At 30.3% G+C, this 20,147-nt stretch overlaps 1 protein-coding gene across 1 annotated transcript; it reads left to right on the forward strand.

Moving 5' to 3' along the window:
- Positions 1-12,405: 12,405 nt before the first annotated feature.
- LOC100250754 (polygalacturonase) lies at positions 12,406-13,996 on the forward strand. The gene is made up of 4 exons (XM_010652440.3): positions 12,406-12,837; positions 12,933-13,222; positions 13,319-13,547; positions 13,702-13,996. The coding sequence occupies exons 1-4, from the start codon at positions 12,406-12,408 to the stop codon at positions 13,918-13,920; spliced, it is 1,170 nt and encodes a 389-aa protein (XP_010650742.1). The 3' UTR covers positions 13,921-13,996.
- The last annotated feature ends 6,151 nt before the right edge of the window (positions 13,997-20,147 follow it).

A 20,147-nucleotide genomic window follows, 5' to 3' on the forward strand; every position in this document is an offset into this window, starting at 1 on the left:
GGAAGATGAAGAAATCAAAACCCACAAAGCAAAGAAAAATGGAGAAGGAGGGAAGGTGGCTGATTTTCTTGACATTGTTTTATTCTTATGCCACCTTTTTACCAAATTATCCCTTTTTCCTTAATTTGAATCATGTTTGACAGAATCAGCAAAATAACCTTCCGATGGTGGGAATTTATGAGTGGGAAACTGAAAATGGGATGTTAAATTGACCATTCATTGATAAATTGTCCATATAGATATTAATAATGTAGAAAAAGATATACCCGGCTATCAGTTATCTTTTCCTTTCACGGTAACAAACTCTTAGGTATAGGCGTATAGGTAGCATGTACCAAGTGAAGTTAGCGTAGGAATGATATTTGGAAAACCGAAAAATAGCTGGAAGGAAAATGGGTGATGAATGATAACGTGAGAGGGGAAGAGGGATCGGAAGAAAAAGGACAAATGCACGTACGTGGTTGCTTGGGATAGGAGAACATGGGAGGGTGGGACCGTCGGAGTTAGTTATTTTGAAAGCAAAAAATTGAACCACGACCGTTAACGTGACATTGCATATATGCCCCTTTATCAAACCTTCTCTCTCTTCTGCCCTTTGCTTTCAACGCCTCCTCCTCTTCACCTTTTTCAATTTTCTTTACCACATCATCTTCCTTATCCGTTATCTAATCCTTTAATTGTCAAACCATCCTTTTTATATATATATATCGGCTATCTAATCCCTTCAATTACCAAACCATATTTTTTTTCTTCTTTGGAAATTTTTAATTTGATTTATGTTTGATATCATATTTAGACATTAGCTTATTTTTAGGAATTGTGTTTTAAAATTTTTCAAAATACGAAATTTTTCAAAATTTTAATTAAATAAAGTTATAAGGTTGAATTAACTTGAAAAATAACTTAGAATAATCAATCCATTGCTATATGTTATAAGTTTGGGTTTAACCGGCATTATGGGAAAGAATTGTTGGGTGTAATTAAGGTGGTGGTAAATGGCAATGAAAGTAATTAGTGAGAGAAAGAGGGGCAAATGGAAAAGAGTGTGCGGAAGTTGCATTTGTACGTGACAAGTGGAGGAGAAAGGGGAGAAGAAATCGGCGTCATATGCGCCAAACCCTCCTCTTCCATCCAACCCACTGATTTTTGAGTTTTCCGACAATCATAACTCCACCTGTTTTTCTCTCTCTCCACAATTCACACCAAAAGGTGCATTTCTACCTGTATTTTTTATGTCCCTCTACCTTATTTTCCCCTAACTTTTACAATTCAAGTCCATCCTTTGGTAGCCTTTTTTCCAAAAGGGGAATAGTATTTTTTAAATTCAAACAACGTCGTCACTCGTTTATCATGTTTCTTTTTTTTTCTTTTTTTTCATTTTTCTGAATTTTGATTTTACATTAATTTTGGTGAAGGATTTCCAAAAAATATGCACATGGATATGTAAATAAACATGAAGAAGGTAAACGTTTCTTTAAATTTTTCTGTCTTTTTTTTGGATGATTAGATGGAGCATGTTTTTGTAAATTAACGATCATTTTATATATAAGCAAATTATATTTTATCTTTTTTATACATATATAGTTATATCTGAAAATCATCGGAAATTTTTGCATGAAAACAAAAATCCGTTTGCTTTCAAATTTGAACTAGATTATACTATATCAATAATACGTATTTATTTTTATTTTTAATTTTACTTTTTCATTAATTTTATTGAAGGGTATCTCAAAATATTTTTTAACCAAATGTGAATGCACACATATAGATATGTAAAATAAACATGAAAGGAGGTAAAAGTCTTCAATACAATAGAAGGAAGAGACCAACGTGGATGGGGGAGCTTCCATTTTGATTGCGCTTTTGTTGTTGAATAATTAGTAATGGCTTCTTCAACTTCAACTTCAAATTCAAAACTTTAGAATATGATGAAGAATGAATAATAAATTAATAATAATGGGTTGAAGTTGCTTCTATGAGTTTAGGCCGTGATATCAGGGGGCTTCTACGGCTTCCAAGTGTCACACTTTTGGGTTTTAACTTTGGCCACAATTTTAATAAGGGAAAGTTAGGTTTTAGGTTGTTAATGTGGAAAATATATGGTTTTAAAACCCAAATATATAGAATATGAGATTCAACTATTGATAGATAAAATAATATCCAAAACGTGCACTATATCCTATTTACTTTTCCTCTTCCCAGTTTGCCCCTAAATTTCTCTATGTCATCAACAAATCCTCTCATGTCAGTAGAACAATTTGAAACTTGAACTAATTCTCAAATCTGAAACACAAATAAACCCAACTCGAGAATCACCGGCGAAGATTAGAATTGTCGCATCGGAAGAGAGAGAGAGAGAGAGAGAGAGAGAGAGAGAGAGAAAGAGAGAGAGAGGGAGAGGGAGAGAAGGGGGAGCAATCACTTGCTCCGCGCTGCAAATCCACTACAAATTGTTGTCTCTTCTCTTTCCATACGACATCTTTTTTTCCCCTCTCACTGAAGCAGCGATAGGGTTTCTCTCCTTGTACGAGATTCAAATCTCCATTTCCGAATTAAGATTCTCGTTTTGGTTTTGTGGTTTGTTTCTGATTTTTTAGGATTCTACTTAATTTCCATTGGTTTTTATTTAGGTTTGCTTAAACTGATATTTATGTTTACGGGCTGCAGTTTTTCACCTTTTCACTTGTTGGTTTTGCCCTTTATGTTCATAGTGATTGTTGAGGTCTCGCGTCCCTGGTGTTCCACGTAGTTGCCAAATTGATGAACGCACAATCTCAACCAATATAGATTCCTGGTTCAGTCGTTCCTGCAAAAGGCGTTCGGACAGGGTGTCCGGACACACCCTCCGATGGATTTGTCAACCATGGTCAGAGAGATAAATCAGTTGGTCTTTTACTAGGTATAGCAAGCTTACCTCCTTCTTTGTGTGAAGGTTTATATATATAGTACCAGAAGCTCTGTTTCCCTCTTTAATAGTAGGGAGATATTTTGGCTTGTCATGATGCCACTAGGTGGTGGCAGGGCCATCATCACCCTACGGGCGACTGACAGAGATCGTGGGAGGCGCCGCAGCTGTCAAAGATCGTGGGAAGTGACTTGCCACCACTTTATTCCTGTCCTTTCACTCTGCAGGTGGTGGAACGTGGGTCATGGCAGGATGTTGTGATGACGTGCAAGACTTACTTACTTCAGTCAATGATCCGGACAAACATATCCGGATAGTATATGTCGGTCGTCCGGATGCAATGCGGCGGTCGCCCGAATGTTATGTTTGTGAGTGTTGTGTGTCTCTCCTTGAGGGAGTCCGGATAGGAGAAGCGCACCACGTGTACTCTTGGGGAAATCCGGATGAGGGTAATCCAGATGAGAATGCGTGCCACGTGTTATCAGGAAATGTGTGTCACGTGTCATCAGGGGGAGGGATCCCTACAGTGATGGGTCTTCGTTAGGCAGCAATGGCATTATGTGAAGGGTTGTTGTCCTTAAAATTCAATGTTGTTTTTCAATTCAAGTGCTTTTGTTTGTAAATGTACAAAAATGGGTTGGTATCCTATCCTTTTGGTGAAGGGTTCCTGAGACCTTTAAGGCAAGCATGGTTATATTTGCCTTCAAGAGTCTAGATTTAATAATATTATTTAAAATGAATTTATTATACTATTTTGCTCTTTTTTATTAATAATATTATTTAAAATGAATTTATTATGCTATTTTGCTCTTTATTATAAAAATATGGATATTGATATCTTTGTAAAATAATAATTGATTTTTTATTTAAAATTAATAATAATATTTTAAAAATAAGAATGATTAATAGTATTATTTAAAATAAATAAATTCAATACAAAATATTGTTTGATTTGAAGTTTATTTTTCTAATGAAAGAAATTATAAAAATTTAACTCTATTCATAAATAAATAATAGAATAGATCAATTTTTATCCAAAAATTTATTATATTAATTAGTTCACTATTTGATTTTTAAATTACTTTTTAAAATTACTTAGACTTGTTAATAAATCCAACACATTAAATTTTATTTTATTTCAAGTTTTTATTTTTTTTAGTAAACAAAATTAATATATATATATATATATATATATATATATATATATATATATATATATATATATGATTTTATATAGAAAATAAAAACAATAAAGTTATTAATTTTTGTTCATAGATTTCTTATATTAATTTGATCACTATTCGAGTTTAACTAATTTTTAAAAATTACTAGATCAATTAAAGAATCGAATGCACAAAGTCTTGCTTGATTTAGAGTTTATTTGTCAAATATAAAAAAATTCAAAAATATAATTATATATAAAGAAGAAACTAGTGAAGTCATTCAAAATGAATTTTAATTTATGATTTTTTTTAATATTATTTTGTTGAATTCCATGATTTTCTATGTTATTCAAATAAAAAAGTACCTTAAATTGTTTTTTGAGTTTCAAAGTATTTTTAAAAATTAATAATTTGATTTAAAATTTATATACTTAATAATATGTTTTAGAGAAATTAAGGGAAATTCTAAAAAACAAACATGTGCAATTTAAAATAATATCATATTTTAAAATACAAAGTATTAGGAATGATAAACTAAAGTTTTAAAATATAACAAGTAATGTTCGGGGTTGATGGTCGGAGGCTTGGGATAAGTAGAACTCAACTTTAACTAAGGTAGTACATGTCCCTTAAGGTAGTACCTAAGGTAGATTAAGATGGTACCTGAGGGCTATTAAGATAGTACCTAAGGTACATTCCCAAAAAACCAAAGGTGAACCACTTGATCACACAAGAGAATCACATAATGACATGGTCTAATGGTCACAAAGGAATGACCGAGGCTTGGAAAAGGTAGAACTCAACTTTAACTAAGATAGTACCTCAGGACTATTAAGGTAATACTCAAGTTACAGTCCCAAAAAACCAAAAGTGAACCACTTGACCACATAAGAGAATCACATAATGACATAGTCTAAGGGTGACAAAGAAAGGTCCAAGGCTTGGGAAATGTAGAACATAACTTTAACTAAAGTAGTACATAAAATCCCTTAAGATAGTACCTAAGGTATATTAAGGTGGTACCTAAAGGCTATTAAGGGAGTACCTAAGGTACAAACCTTAAAAAACCAAAGGTAAACCTCTTCCCTACACAAAAGAATCACATAATGGCATGATCTAAGAGTCACAAAGGTAGGTCCAAGGATTGTAAATTAACGATCATTTTATATATAATCAAATCATATTTTATGTTTTTTATACATATATAGTTATATTTAAAAATCATCGGGAATTTGCATGGAAACAAAAATCAATTTGCTTCCAAATTTGAGCTAGATTATACTACATCAATAATACGTTTTTATTTTTATTTTTACTTTTACTTTTACATTAATTTTATTGAAGGGTGTCTCAAAATATTTTTTAACAAAGTGTGAATGCGCACATATAGATATGTAAAATAAACATGAAAGAAGGTAGAAGTCCTCAATATGATAAAAGGAAGAGACCAACGTAGATGGGGGAGCTTCCATTTTGATTGCGCCTTTGTTGTTGAATAATTAGTAATGGCTTCTTCAACTTCAACTTCAAATTCAAAACTTTAGAATATGATGAAGAATTAATAATAAATTAATAATAATGGGTTGAAGTTGCTTCCATGAGTTTAGGCCGTGATATCAGGGGGCTTCGACGGCTTCCAAGTGTCACACTCTTGGGTTTTAACTTTGGCCACAATTTTAATCATCCCAAGTAACCAACCACATGTGAACCCAAAAAAAAATAAAAAATAAAATAAAAAATAAAAACCATGTATAAAGCACAAAGCCCCATGTTAATTAATTTCATTATATTACTCATATATTAATTAAAAACCTTGCTATTGGAAAGATGTTAAATTACTAAATTGCCCTCCTATCACATCCAAAAGAAGTAGCCTTGAAGAGTTTATAACTTAAAAAAAGTCAACATGAAAATTTTAAAAAAAAATCTTACAAAAGCTCTATTTTCACATATAAATAAGATATTCTATATTTAATAAAATTGTTATAATATTATTATTATATTTTAAATTTTATGATTTTTATTTTAATTCGAGTTTTCAACTAAAAGTTAAAAGCAAGAAACTATCCCAATAGGGCTTACAACAATTTCAGAAAAGATTAAAGAATTCCTTATTTATTTATTAAATTATTTTATTCTTATTTTTGATTAAAAAAATAATAATATGATAGTAATCTAATGCTTGTGTGAAGGAAGGTTTTGTAAATTATGATATATCATGTTCATGCATTTCATTAACTAACGTGTTAATGTTGAAAATAATTTGAACATATAATTTTAAATATATTGAAAATAGATCAATTTAGGTTAGTGGAGTGATCATGCTACCGCCGCAAAGCATAATTTGAAGCTTCACACTTAGGCTTATAACTTGCTTGGAGGAAAAATAATGATATAGTCATGTGAAGATCGATTTAATCTATACTAGCTAATTAGTCTTGGCTTTCATGCCATGTGAAGATTCATCGGTACCGGGATTTGAAGATTATCTTTAATCTACATTCATAATCAAGAAATGTATTATGTTGTTTGATGATACCAAAAGTTGGGAATTGGTTCATTAGTATCGAATCGAAATTAATTAATTTTGTGATTTCAATGATTGATTGCTCAATTTTAAATATGGGAGTGGGGATTTCATAGCTAGGGTTCCATGGTAGAGCTCCAACCACATTAACATGTCCTTCAATCTTGACTATAGCTTTAGGGTTATATTTTTTGTGTTTTGTTTATTTGTTTGGGTGAAGTCAACAATGGTATACCTAAATATTCCACTCCTTGAAAAGCTAGGTTGTTTTGAGCCTAAAATCCCCCAACCCATATGGCCATTTCCACTATTTTGTCATAAAATCTACTTCTTCATTTCTCATTGGATTTAGCAAAATAGGCCAAGTTCTCAAGGTTGATGCATGGAGACAGGCATGTAAGTCTTGAACTTCACTATATCCTTGAACATGCAGGGACATGTCCTTAAAACAAACAAAAACAAGTATGAGAAAATGTCTCATCTGTGAACAGACAGGAATGGACCTTTTTGTCACCATCTTCTTTTTTTTTTTTTTTTTTTGGGGGGTGTCTTCCATGAATTTATAATTATCAACTCATCATAATCGAAACCAACACACCCTGAATCTTGAAAATGGGTCATGAATGCATGTTGCCCTGTTTTTAGGGCTTCCCTGTTTCAGGCTACTTTTGTTTCTCTTATGGCTCTTGTAGCATGTGATGTGTGTTTGACCTCCCCACAATTCATTCCATTACAGCTAGGGTTTGGCACATGCTATTCACATTTCCACAACCAAAAAAAAAAACCCATCATTATATATGCTAATTTTTCAAACTAACCAATTTATCGGGTTTTTAGCTAAGCTCTCCTTGAAGCCCTATTGGATGCTAAAAGAAATGATTTGAGGATGAAATATGATACTTGAGAATGTTTCGATAGAACTTTCAAACATCAATCTTATATTTCTACTTTTAAAAAGAGGAGACTCGTGTTTTTCTTCAAATGTTATGCTAAGAATAAATTGATGCTACTCCTTATTTTCAATAATAATATTTTTAAAATATAGTTCTTAAATATAAAATCAATGATAATCACAATAGCAGTTCTCTTTCTATTCTTTTACAAAACCATAAAAATGTTGTTGCCCAAAATTTTTCCAATCGTACCACCCGTATACATGTAACTTGATTTACAATTACTCTAACTAAGCGTTCATTAGGCACTTGAGCATAAATTAGGTTTTCTTCTACCTTGAGTTGAAAGCATAGAGGAGTTAGGTCTATATCCATGCCAAATTATGTATCTAAATGTTAACTTGGTGTTGAAGATAAAGGGTAGGGAAATGACCTTTCTCTCTAGTCAATTGTATCTTGTGGACTAAGTTGAGGAATATTATTTACATTATAACTATATTCAACTAACCTACTATATATATAATGGCCTTCCTTCAAATGGGGACAAGCCCAACTTCACCATATGGGGACTTCTTCTTCAACTAGTCCATACATTCATATTGTAAATTCCTTGTACCTCTAGCATTTTGAAGTCAAATTTCAATGTATCACAACCTCTTAGTTAGGTCATCCTAAACTTTTCAATCAAATATACCTCTAACATATATATATATATATTATAAATATATATGTGCATAAATTATTTTATTTTTTTTGCATATATAGATATTATAAATTTGTTAAAATAAAATTATTGTAAATAATTTAATTTTAATTATCATGTCTTTTGTATAATAACCAATTACAAAATAAATATAACTTTATAAAAAATAATTATTAATATTTTAAAATAAAAAAATATTTATACATGTATTACCATTTCTTATATGTTACTTAATACATCCAAATTAGATCAATGTGTACAAAATATGTTTTCAAATTCTAAGTATTGTTGTTAAATATCACAAATTATATCATAGTATTACTTTTTTTAATAAAATAAAATAAAAAATAAAAAACTCAATATGTTTATTATTATTTTTTATACATTTTCTTAAGAGTTTGTTTCAATATTTCTATGAGCATTAAATTAATTTTCTCTTCAACAATAACTTACGAGTTTTTTGTGGGCTCTTGGTTGGATTGGCTATGGTGGGCTAGATCTTAAGTTGGAGCCAGGTTTGCTCTCTAGGGCCTAAGCAGATGGGCTGGCCTCTGGCTCAATAACTCAAAACTCACAAGCCCATTGTTTGTGACTGGAGTGAAGCCCACTGCATAGTTCAAAACTGAGCTCAGGACCAATGAACTAGATGGGCTGCCTTAATGGAGAAAAGATTTGAAAGTTGATTATTTTTTTATCTTTTCTAGACGGAAACATTTAAAGAGAGATAACAATCAACTTCATTTTCAAACATTAGAATTTTAAAATGTGATATCTCACGTCGGAAAGGAGAAAGTTTCTAACACTATATAAGTATGGACTCTTCTTAACTTTATAAATTTGTGTTAAATCCGTAAGGAGGTGTTTGGTACGTCGGAATAGGGAATGAAAATAAATATTTTGTTTCCATTTTTATTTCTTAGTGGATATAAATGAATTTGATGATTTCATTTCTAGTATTTGGATGAACTTAGGAATATAAGATTGAAATGATTATTTGTTTTCATTCCAATTTTTTATAATAATAGGAATGAAAATGAAAATGAAATAAATTTACAATAATATCCTTCTATATAATTTAAAATAATCTTTTTTTATTTTAAAATAAATAAATTTTGAGAGTTTTTTGTTATTAAATAATTAGACTAAAAAAATAAATAGGCTCAATAAATAAAAAATTAACCATAAAAAATCGTATAACCCTAATGTACAAATATTCAATTATTATTTTTATTAAAAATTTGAATAATTTGTTATGCTAAAGTAGTTATAAAATTATATTTTACCAATATATATATATATATATATATATATATATATATATATATATATATATATATATATATATTTTATAATATTTAAATTCTCAAAGCTAGCAAATGTTTCTCCTATTTCCCAAAGAAGAAATAAAAGAATTCAAATTTTATTCTAATTTTCAACAAGTATTATATCCGAAATTATAATATTTAAGTTAGAAATTAAAATTTTTTTTCTAAATGTCGTGGAAGGTTTGATTGATTTAGTTTGGGAGAATCACTTGTTGCATAGAAGTGGATGATGAATGGATCTTTAACTTTGCAAAGAAGATAAGCATCAGGCTTAAAGAATGAGATAAGAGGGTAAAATAGTAAATTTAGGTTATTTTATATTATCAAATGTTAATGAATCAGAATACCACCACATGCTTTTGATGAATTCAAATCCTACTTATAAGTTGATTTGATTTCTACCTGACTAATTTTTTATTCCATTTTTGCCTTCTTAACATTTATCCAAACATGGGAATAAGGGAGAAAAGAAATGAGATGTCTATTCCCACTCCCTATTCTTGTATACCAAACACCCCCAAAGGATTTCTTTGGATTTAGAGTGTACAATATTAACATGATTGAGAGCGAATTATTATGAATGATATTAAAATCGATCCCTGATCTCGATGTGTAGGCTTGTTTAACCCAACATAATCTCAATGCGAGGGTTTGTTTGACTTGGTAAGGAATGTCTATTTGTTTGATCCTATAATCTTATGGAAAACAACAAGAATATTGTATCTACATGAAAGGTGATTGTGACATTTCACATCAAATAGGGAAAAGATAAAGTTTTTTACGCAATATAAATATAGGTTTTTCTTAATCTTGTAGGCATATTTTAAAACCATGAGGATAATATATACACTATTAGAGCATATCGTTACAAAAAATTCTTATAAGTTATGTAGACAAATGAATAAATACAAAATAGAATTCTTCTTTCCCTTTATTTTATGTATAATATTAGAATTTTATACAATTTTTTTCTTGTTCAACTTGACGTTAAATTAGGTTTCTTAACTAACTTGCCAGCCTGCCCACATGATTTCACACAAGCGATAAGTGAAGGTGGTTATGCAATAATAAGATGAAACAATGATTGCAAATGTTTGAAAATAACCCCATGCCCATTTTCAACTCTACTGCCTTCTTATTCCTACCTTTGACCCAACAATAAAATGCAAATTAAAATTTGGGAACATTTCAAACTAATAATTTACTTTGAAATGTAAGTCTATTCTAACTTTTATATATAAAAAATTAGACTTTTTTTTTTTTAATAAGAGTGTAAAAACTCATGAGCTCAATAAATTTAACTAAAATATACATGTTCACATTCTGAATCATTTATTCAAGTTTGAACTAATTTTCATTTGACCATCCATAAATTCTAATTCCTAGAAGTAATTAAAATTTTATTAACATTAATTTTATCTCATTTTAATGGAAATGAAATGAAATTTTAAACCCGAGTCTAATATCAAACAAATTTATAAGTTTATCCTTGATGGTATTATAATAATAATAATGGGAGATTGTGTAATATGTAGGTTTATCCAACCTTGATGATCATAACAATATTAAAAAAAAGGCTACCCTTAATTGAAGTTAAAATTTTCCAAACCGTAATCCAACAGTATGATTAGGGTGGCCATGCCCAAACCTCACTCCATAACCAAATTGAATAGAATATTACTAAAACCTGGTTCTCAATACTACTGGCTTTAATTTTAATTTAAGTATTATTTATTGGCTTTTAATATATTTAAATTATTATACTAATTTAATTATTGAGATTTGAGAAGCAAAATGAAATTAAATTTAAATCTGAGTCATTTATTAAAAGTTCACGTAATTAATTTGTCAATAGGTCATAAATATAATTTTGGGTTATTAATTTTTAAATTTTTTAAGCAACAAGTCCACCCACATGCAAGCCTTAATCAGCTGCCTAACCTCCTCATTTGTCTCTCCCTACAGCCAATAAGCCTCCTCCACGTCCTAAAGTCCGATTCCATTGGTGATGTGGCAGTGTTGGATTTGCGAGGACATGGTGAAGTTGTGGCGGCCACCACAGGGTAATCGTTGACTGCGTCTGATGAAGGAATGGAGCTGCAGAGTCGGCGACCAAATCGCCTGATAAGGCTCCGGGATTCCTCCACGTGGCACGTGGCTGAGAGGTAGACAAAGAGTGAATCACATGCAAGAATATCTCAGCTCCTACGTAAGCCTCCATCTTCGTTTCCACTCTTCATGGGTTTACGTGCTTTCTGCTGCCTTCTCTAATCATTGCGGCTGCCTTGAGCCACCTTCTGCTGCTCCGCACCCCACCCTACTCAGCTGCTCCCTCTCCTTCCGCCCATCATGTAAGGCCACCTTTTCCAAATTAATATGTGAATTTTATCATTATTTTCAAAGTATGTGTCAAAATAAATACTTAAGATTTTTTTTTTCTTTCATTTTTAATAAGATTACCCATACTATCACCAAATATATTCAGAAGTTGTTTATCACACGAATCATATGATTAGTGTAAAATATTTTACAAAATATTTATTCATTACATCAGTAAACGATAAAAATGATGATTAATCAAAGCTTACGACATAATTTGATCGGGTTATATATGAAATGAAACTCAACTCCGAGTCGCATAGGATTAGCCCCCAAATGCATTCTACTAATAAAAAAAAACATAAACCGTATTGGATACCATTGTCCTTTAGAACTTATCACATGCCAACCGTACATATCATAACTCTTCCATATAGTAATGACTTTTGCTCTAAAACTATATTGTATTAATAATCTTACACACAACCGTACATTATAAATATTCATGTCTCATCCCTCTCCTATCATCAAAAAAGTCTCCAACTGCCATACTCTTATTCTACCAACACCATGGCTAGACTCTTCTTCACCTTCATTATTTCCCTCTTCCTCACACCCTTCATCTTCACCACCCCATCAAATGCAGCTTACAACGTGGTAAGCTTCGGTGCAAAATCCGGTGGCCAGACCGACTCGACGCAGGCCTTCCTCAAAGCATGGGCGGCAGCCTGCCGATCGACCACCGCCTCCACCATATACGTGCCCAAGGGGAGCTTTTTGGTGAAGGCAGCAGTGTTTAGAGGACCTTGCAAGAGCACAATCAAGATCATGATCGATGGAACGATCGTCGCGCCGGATTATCGGTCGATGGGGAACTCGGGGTACTGGATTTTGTTCATTGATGTGGATAAGGTTGCCATATTTGGTGGCACGCTTGATGCAAAGGGAGCTGCGTACTGGGCTTGCAGGAGATCTGGAAAAAGCTGCCCAATAGGGGCCAGGGTACGTTACAATACTGTTTAATCATTTCATTTTATTATAAAGTTTTGAGGTGAGAAATGGAATTTTGTGACACTATCGTATGTGGGCTGGTGCAGTCAATCACATTCAATTGGGCCAATAACATTGTGGTGAGCGGCCTAACGTCAATCAACAGCCAGTTGAGCCACTTGGTGATCAATAGTTGCAAGAATGTAGCTGTTCGGAATGTGAAGATCATCGCCCCTGACCAGAGCCCCAACACAGACGGAATCCATGTCCAGGGCTCGACCGGCGTCACCATCACCGGTAGCACCATCGGGACCGGAGATGACTGCATATCGATCGGACCCGGCACCCGGAACTTGTGGATGGAGCACATCAAATGTGGCCCTGGACATGGCATAAGGTAAGAGCAAATTAATTAATTAAGCCTCATAGTCATTAGCCCATTAGGCCTAATTCCAAGCCATATATGCCTAAGATGTATGTATCATTTTTGCAGCATTGGCAGCTTGGGGAAGGATAAAAAGGAAGATGGAGTGCAGAATGTGACGCTGACGAACTCGGTTTTCATCGGATCCGACAACGGCGTAAGGATAAAGTCGTGGGCGAGGCCAAGCAATAGCTTTGTTACAAACATTGTGTTTCGCAACATTGTTATGACTAGAGTGCAATATCCCATCATCGTTGATCAAAACTACTGCCCCAACAACCAAGGCTGTCCTAATCAGGTGAAATTCAGTTCTCCAATAACAAAATAAAATTGCCCAATTGATAATGTCCATATTCATAACTTCATTCACGACTAATCGAATTGGGATTCTTGTGGTAATCCGAATGTTTTTTTATTACTGATTATTAACTACAACATGTCGATTTGTATAGAGTTCCGGGGTGAAGGTCAGTCAGGTGACATACAGGAACATAAAGGGGACGTCAAGGTCTCAAGCTGCAATGATATTCAACTGCAGTTCCAGCAATCCGTGTAGAGGGATTCGGCTGCAGGACATCAATCTCACGTACATGAACAAGGCCGCGACGTCGACGTGTAGGAACGTGCACGGAACGAGAAGCGGCGTGGTGGTGCCGCGGAGTTGTGTGTAGGAAGAGATGGTGAAGGGGGTTTGGTCTTGAAAGGGGAGGAAGGAAATGGGGTTTGGTTTGATTTATATTAGAAGCATTTGTTGGAGTGATATGCAGATTCTACGTGGGTGTTAAATGCCTAAACTCACATGTATTAATGTTGTGATTTGCTTAGCAATATTGTGTATGCAATTTAAATGAAAATGTATGAGATAAAACACAATTTGGTTAAGACCTTTGATTCATATTTATTTATAAGTTTTATTTTGATTAAATGATTTTTTTTTACAGGCACCAAAAGAGTACTATTAGTACCGACCAAAAAGTTCAAACTTGAACTTTTAGATGTTGTTTGTTTTTTTACTAAATAGAAAAATTAAATATTTTGACTTTTTTTATTCAATTAAAAGTAACCTATTGAAATCATCCAATATAATTAAAGTGAATTTATTATCAATATGTTCAATTTAATTATGTTAAATGATATCAACAAATTATTTTTAACTGAATAAAAAAAGTTAAATACTTTTACTTTTTCTATTCAATCAAAAAACAAACATCACCTTAGTCTATGAGTTAAGAGGGCATTAAGGCTAAGGTGGGTATTGGACTTTAAAAACAATGTGAAATTTCACTTGGGGGATTACTTCACATTTTTATATTGTGAAAATTAATGCATGGGGCTTGTGTGGGGGTGGACTGAGTCAAATACCTGATACATTTTATCATACTTGAAGAGACTTGGACTGTCGTCACCGGTAAAAAGGCTCATTGGACCAACACCTCACTAGGAAAAGAAAAAGGAACATGCATTAAAATTAAAAAACGTGGGTGAATGGACCCACAAGTCAATCCAATTTAACGTTAGACTTTGTTTCTTGGGAAAAGCTGTCAATCAATATTTCTGTTAATATCCTTTCCCTACCTCAATCTTTGTGGGCTTTTGGTCACCGTTTTTAAAGGAAAAAAAATCTTTCCAAATTGAAAGAATTGGTGGTAAGCTGATTTATTTGACCTAACCCATTGATTTTTAATTTTTGTCAAAGTTGAAGTGGGTGAATATAATAGAAGAAAAGTCATGGGTCTTACGTGGAAATTTGGTGATGACTTTGCATTACATTCGGTTGACTCTTCCAGAAACAAACCTTTAAAACCGTTAAGCATGCACCCATAGATCTAAATAATTAAGAGTCGATTTTTTAAAATATTTTTAATCTAAAAAAAATGTTTTTGAAAAGAAAAATCTTTTATAGGGATGAAAAATCACCTCTTTGAAAACACTTTTTTAAAATATATTTTTATTAAAAACACCTAGAGCTGATTTTCTAACACTTCAAATTTTTAATCATTAAGTATTAGAAATGTTAAAAATGTTTTTTAGAATCACTTTCAAACACACTCTTATTACTTGAAAGATAAAAATTTTAAGTGTTATAAATACTATAAACATTTCTTAAAATTACTATTAAATATATTTTTTTAAGAGTATGTTTAACAATGATTTTATGAAATGTTTTTAAGCTTTTTAAGATTTGAAAATTTTTATTTTACAAGTATTAAAAAACTAGAAACACTTTTTAAAATCACTATCAAACACTCTTACGCTCTAAAGGTTGAGTCCATTTTATAAGGGAGTAAATCTAATAGAAGTAATTTTAATTTTTAACATTTTATTTAATAACACTTCCCTTATAAATGTTTTTAGGAGAAATTATTAAGGTATAATAATATAGTTTTTAAGTTTGGGATGAACCATTCAAACGATGAATCCCCAAAAACCATGGGTTTAGGTTATAATAAAAAAAGATTGTCTAAATTTTTTTTAAACGATTTTGAAAATTTTATGGAATATTATTTTTGTAATAAAATAATTTCAAATATTAAAAAGTATTTTCAACCCTCTTAAAAGTATCTATTCAAATTGGTACCAACAAGCATGCATTGTTGTTCCTCCTTTTCATATTCCCATTTCACACACTAGTTTTGGCTTTGGTTCTCTTTTGAACCTAAATACCCATATTGTCAATTATTAAGTTCCCAATTTACCCAAAGGTTTGATGATAGCTTATGGGTGTAATATGCCTATCTGGTTTATATTTGGATTAGAGTCACCTCCAATTAATAGTGTGTTAGCATATCGGAGGGTTGGTCGCGTCCATCAATTTTCCTGATGTTTGTCGTGAGTGCTTGGGTGAATGCACTATAAGATTAGAGTATGTGTCTTTTCTAACAGCAATTATTTTTAGTAGAGTTGATAGCGTTTAAAATCCTACAAGTTATATCAGAGTCAAGGTCATGGGAGATTGTTGACAGATCAAAGGGTTGATTGCATCCATCAACTCCCCTTGTGAGGATATGCACATTTCCTAACATCAATTGCTTTAGGAGAGTTTGCAACATTTTAGGTTTTAGTGCAATCTTTCATATAGATTTAATAAATAAATAAATAATTTAAAAAAAAAAATTATACGGGTTCAATTTAACTCAAAGGTTACCACAGACCAATATGATTTCTAGAGCATTTGAGTGGGTGGGTGGGTGGGATTGTGGGGTGGAGGAGAAGGGAAGTCAATGAAGAATGGCTGTTATTGAAAGGTTAGAAAATATTAGAAAGAAATCCCGGCCCGTGAATAGGACAGGGCTTTCCCCAAAGCAAAAAAATAATAATAAATAATAAATAAAATAGGAAGAAAAAGAAAAAGATGTGAATGTTGTTAGATGAATATGACATACATGAGAGACATTTTCCACCATCCATCCACACATGCATCATAGACCTAATATTCAATCAAATATCTTCCAAAAAGAAGAGTTGTTGCCATGCACATGGGGGAGTCATTAGCCGATTGGTGAATTTGACAAGGAATTGCCCTTTTGGGTGGGTCCCATCATTCCCACCTCATTATTGGACTTTGAGAAAATTGAAAAGGGATTCAAGGAATAAAAATAAGAATGAAAAAAAGGGTTCTTCTTCTCTCTCCTTCTTCCTTAAAATATTTTTGTAATAGAAGGTGCTCAATGGTCCAAATAGGCTATATTTGGTTGCTTGAAAAAGTTGAGAGTAAGTATGAGAAAAAAAATTTAAAAAAAATATTAAACTAATAAATTATTTTTATATGTTAAACTCGTTTAATTTATTTTAAGTATTCTATATAAAGATTAAATAATTTAAAAATATATGTGTTTTTAACCGATTTGAATTATATTTTATTTTTTGTACTAAAATCTAGTGTGAAAAAAAAAATTATTTTTTTAAGTATTTTTTTAGAACCAAACATAACATAGTGTTTTATTTTCTTAAAGACTAAGGATTTGTTTGGTGATTGTTTTCGAAAGTAATTCCGAAAAAAATAATTTTTTTTTAAAAAAGAAACTATTCTTAGAGATTTTGTTCAATAAAAATCTATTTAAAAATATGAAATATTTTTAACCTATTTTTAATGTTTTTAAATATGTTTTAATAATAATTTTTATATCTATATAGTTATTTTTTTAAACAATTTTAAGAAAAATAAGTAAAAATAACTTGAAATGACTAAAAAATGCTTTTTAAAAATATCGTGTTTTTTTATTTTTAAGAATAAAGAATAGAAGTGTTTATCTATTTTTTTTAACAAAAAATTGTTATCGAAAATAATTATAAAATAGACCTCATAGTTTACTTGAACATTTTCAAAAATAACTTTTAAAATAATTCTTAAAAAAATTCTCATACTTTCAAGAATAAAATTTCATTTAGAACTTAAACATAAAAAATAGGAGTATGTTTGCAACTATTTTTCACATTCCAATACACATTTGACAATGTTTTTGACAGACAATAATTTTGTGAGAATTATTTTTGAAAATATGGTTTTTTTTATAACATATTTTAATTTTTTTTTCAACGGTTTTTTTTTTTTTTTTTTGTGATTATTTGATAAAATAATTATATAAATATTAAAAAATATTAAAAATAAAGTACTCTAAATAAAATTTAAAAATATAAAAATATAAAAAATAGATCGAGAATATTTTAACTTTACAAATAGTCCTTTATTCTAGAAAGCATTAACATCCTATTTTTGACAAATGTTCAAAACTTTTTTCGAAAAATGTTTCAAAGTGGGCCTTACTTTTCTCAACTTGTTCTTCATAAAGGCATATGTAAAAGTTTTCAGAATATTTTTCATATCTTCATTTATTACTTAAAATACTTTATAGAAGAAGAAAAAATTAATTAATTAAAAATTATTTTAAAAACAACTTATTTTTACTTTTTTTAATCATTAATTAAATATGAAAATCTTTGAGCCTATTTGATTCCTGTTTTCAAGAACTATTTTCTATTTTTGAAAATAAAAAACACAAAAAACTTGTTTGAGGAAGGGAGTGTGTTTTTGTTTTTTGTGTTCTCAAAAACCACATTTTTTCAGAACAATAAAAAGATGTTTTCATTATTTTTTTCACTGTTCAAAGAATAGATTATTTTTCTTATTTTCTCTTCCTTCTTTTTCTGTTTTCTTATATGTTTTTTGTGTTTCCACAAAGGTAAGCTCTACCCAACCATCACACCCCCACCTACAAACCTTTTCTTCTTTCTTAAATTATTGAAATTAATATACTTACACCTTATTACAAAGTCATCATTTGTTTAAAAAAATTATTACTAATATAAAATTTTCAAAATTGAATATTTTTTTAATTTAAATAAATTATGCATATGAAATTTATTTATATATTTATAATATCAAATTAATGGAAGAAAACACTTTATTAATTAAACAAATAACTTTCAAACATGTTTTTGTTTTATTTATTCTAAAAAACTTTTTTATTAACTCAACTAAATATGTTTTTTTGTTTTTGAGAACAAAAACTGTTTTTCAGAACAAAAACTGTTTTTCAGAATTCAGTTCCCAAACATAATTTTTTTTTTTGAAAACACAAAAAACCATACTTAAAAATTGTTTTCGAAAACTGTTTTCTAAAATAATTTTCAAAAACAGCAATCAAACATGCACTTAACTTCACCTTTCCTTCTTCCCCATTCAATTTTTCTCATAAGGAAGAAAAAAAAAAAAGAAAAAAAAAAGGGGGGAAATCACTATCCCTCTTGTAACGTCACCATGACTATAATTTATATGTCAACAGTGATGTTAGCATGATTGTCCACACCTCTAGAAAATTGAAGAAGAGTTAGAATAATGTCTTTTATCAAGACAAAAAAAAAAATAAAAAAAATCAAGATTTCAATAATATTTTTCAAGAAACTAGGGTTAAGAAACCTTTCTAAAAATAAATTCTATTTTAAACGGTTTTTCAATTTTAAAAAATAGTCATTATTTAGAATAAATTTAATACTTTTTTAATTATTATATGCAGAGTATTTTCAACAATAAATGAAAATATAAATAGTATTTTAAGAATTTTTATATATTATATTCATGAAAAATAAATTAAAAAAGTTATTTTATATTTAAATTTTAAAATGGAATTTAATTTGATATTTGTTAACAAAAATTTAGACAATTAAATATATAAGATGAAATGTAAATTAGCTTAAAACTCCATGCATTTAAGTAGGTATCGAAAAAATACACTTGCTCAAAATAAAATCATAACCCCAAGGTATATAAGAAAATTCGATAGAAAAAATGATTATTTGATTAAAAAAGTCATTAAAAGCATAATTTTAAAAATCTAATCCATCATTTTTTTTATTATATTTTGATAAAAAAAATACTTTTATTTTTTTTCAAAAATAATTATTTCTTTTAAGACTCACATGTAAATACTTAAAATAATTAAGAACATTTATATATAAAAAAAATAGATTATTGTTCAAATAAAAATATAAAAAATATTAAATTCATAAATACGAAGATTATTTCATCTTTTAATTCATTAATTAAAAGAAAAATCTATGTTCGATAATTATGCTTTTTAAGTATGTTGTCGTCTTCTAGAATGTGGGGAATAAAAAGAATAGGAAGTCAAAAAAAATGAGATACAACTCATACAAGACGTGTATGAACCAAAGTCTAGTGGGTGATGAATGATGATGGCCAATGTGGTGGGGTTCCTTTTGTGGTTTTGCAAATCATCGCTAGCCTATGCCTAACCCTTCGTCCCTTACCCCCACATTTGTGATTTGTGGTTTGTGGTTGTGGGGTACCCACCATTCCCCGCCTATCTTTGTACATTTATGATAAGGACACACCTCCGGCGGCCACCCTTATTCTCACCCTTTTTTTTTTTTCAACTAC

This window comes from Vitis vinifera, chromosome 5, assembly GCF_030704535.1.
Source record: "Vitis vinifera cultivar Pinot Noir 40024 chromosome 5, ASM3070453v1".
NCBI lineage: Eukaryota > Viridiplantae > Streptophyta > Magnoliopsida > Vitales > Vitaceae > Vitis > Vitis vinifera.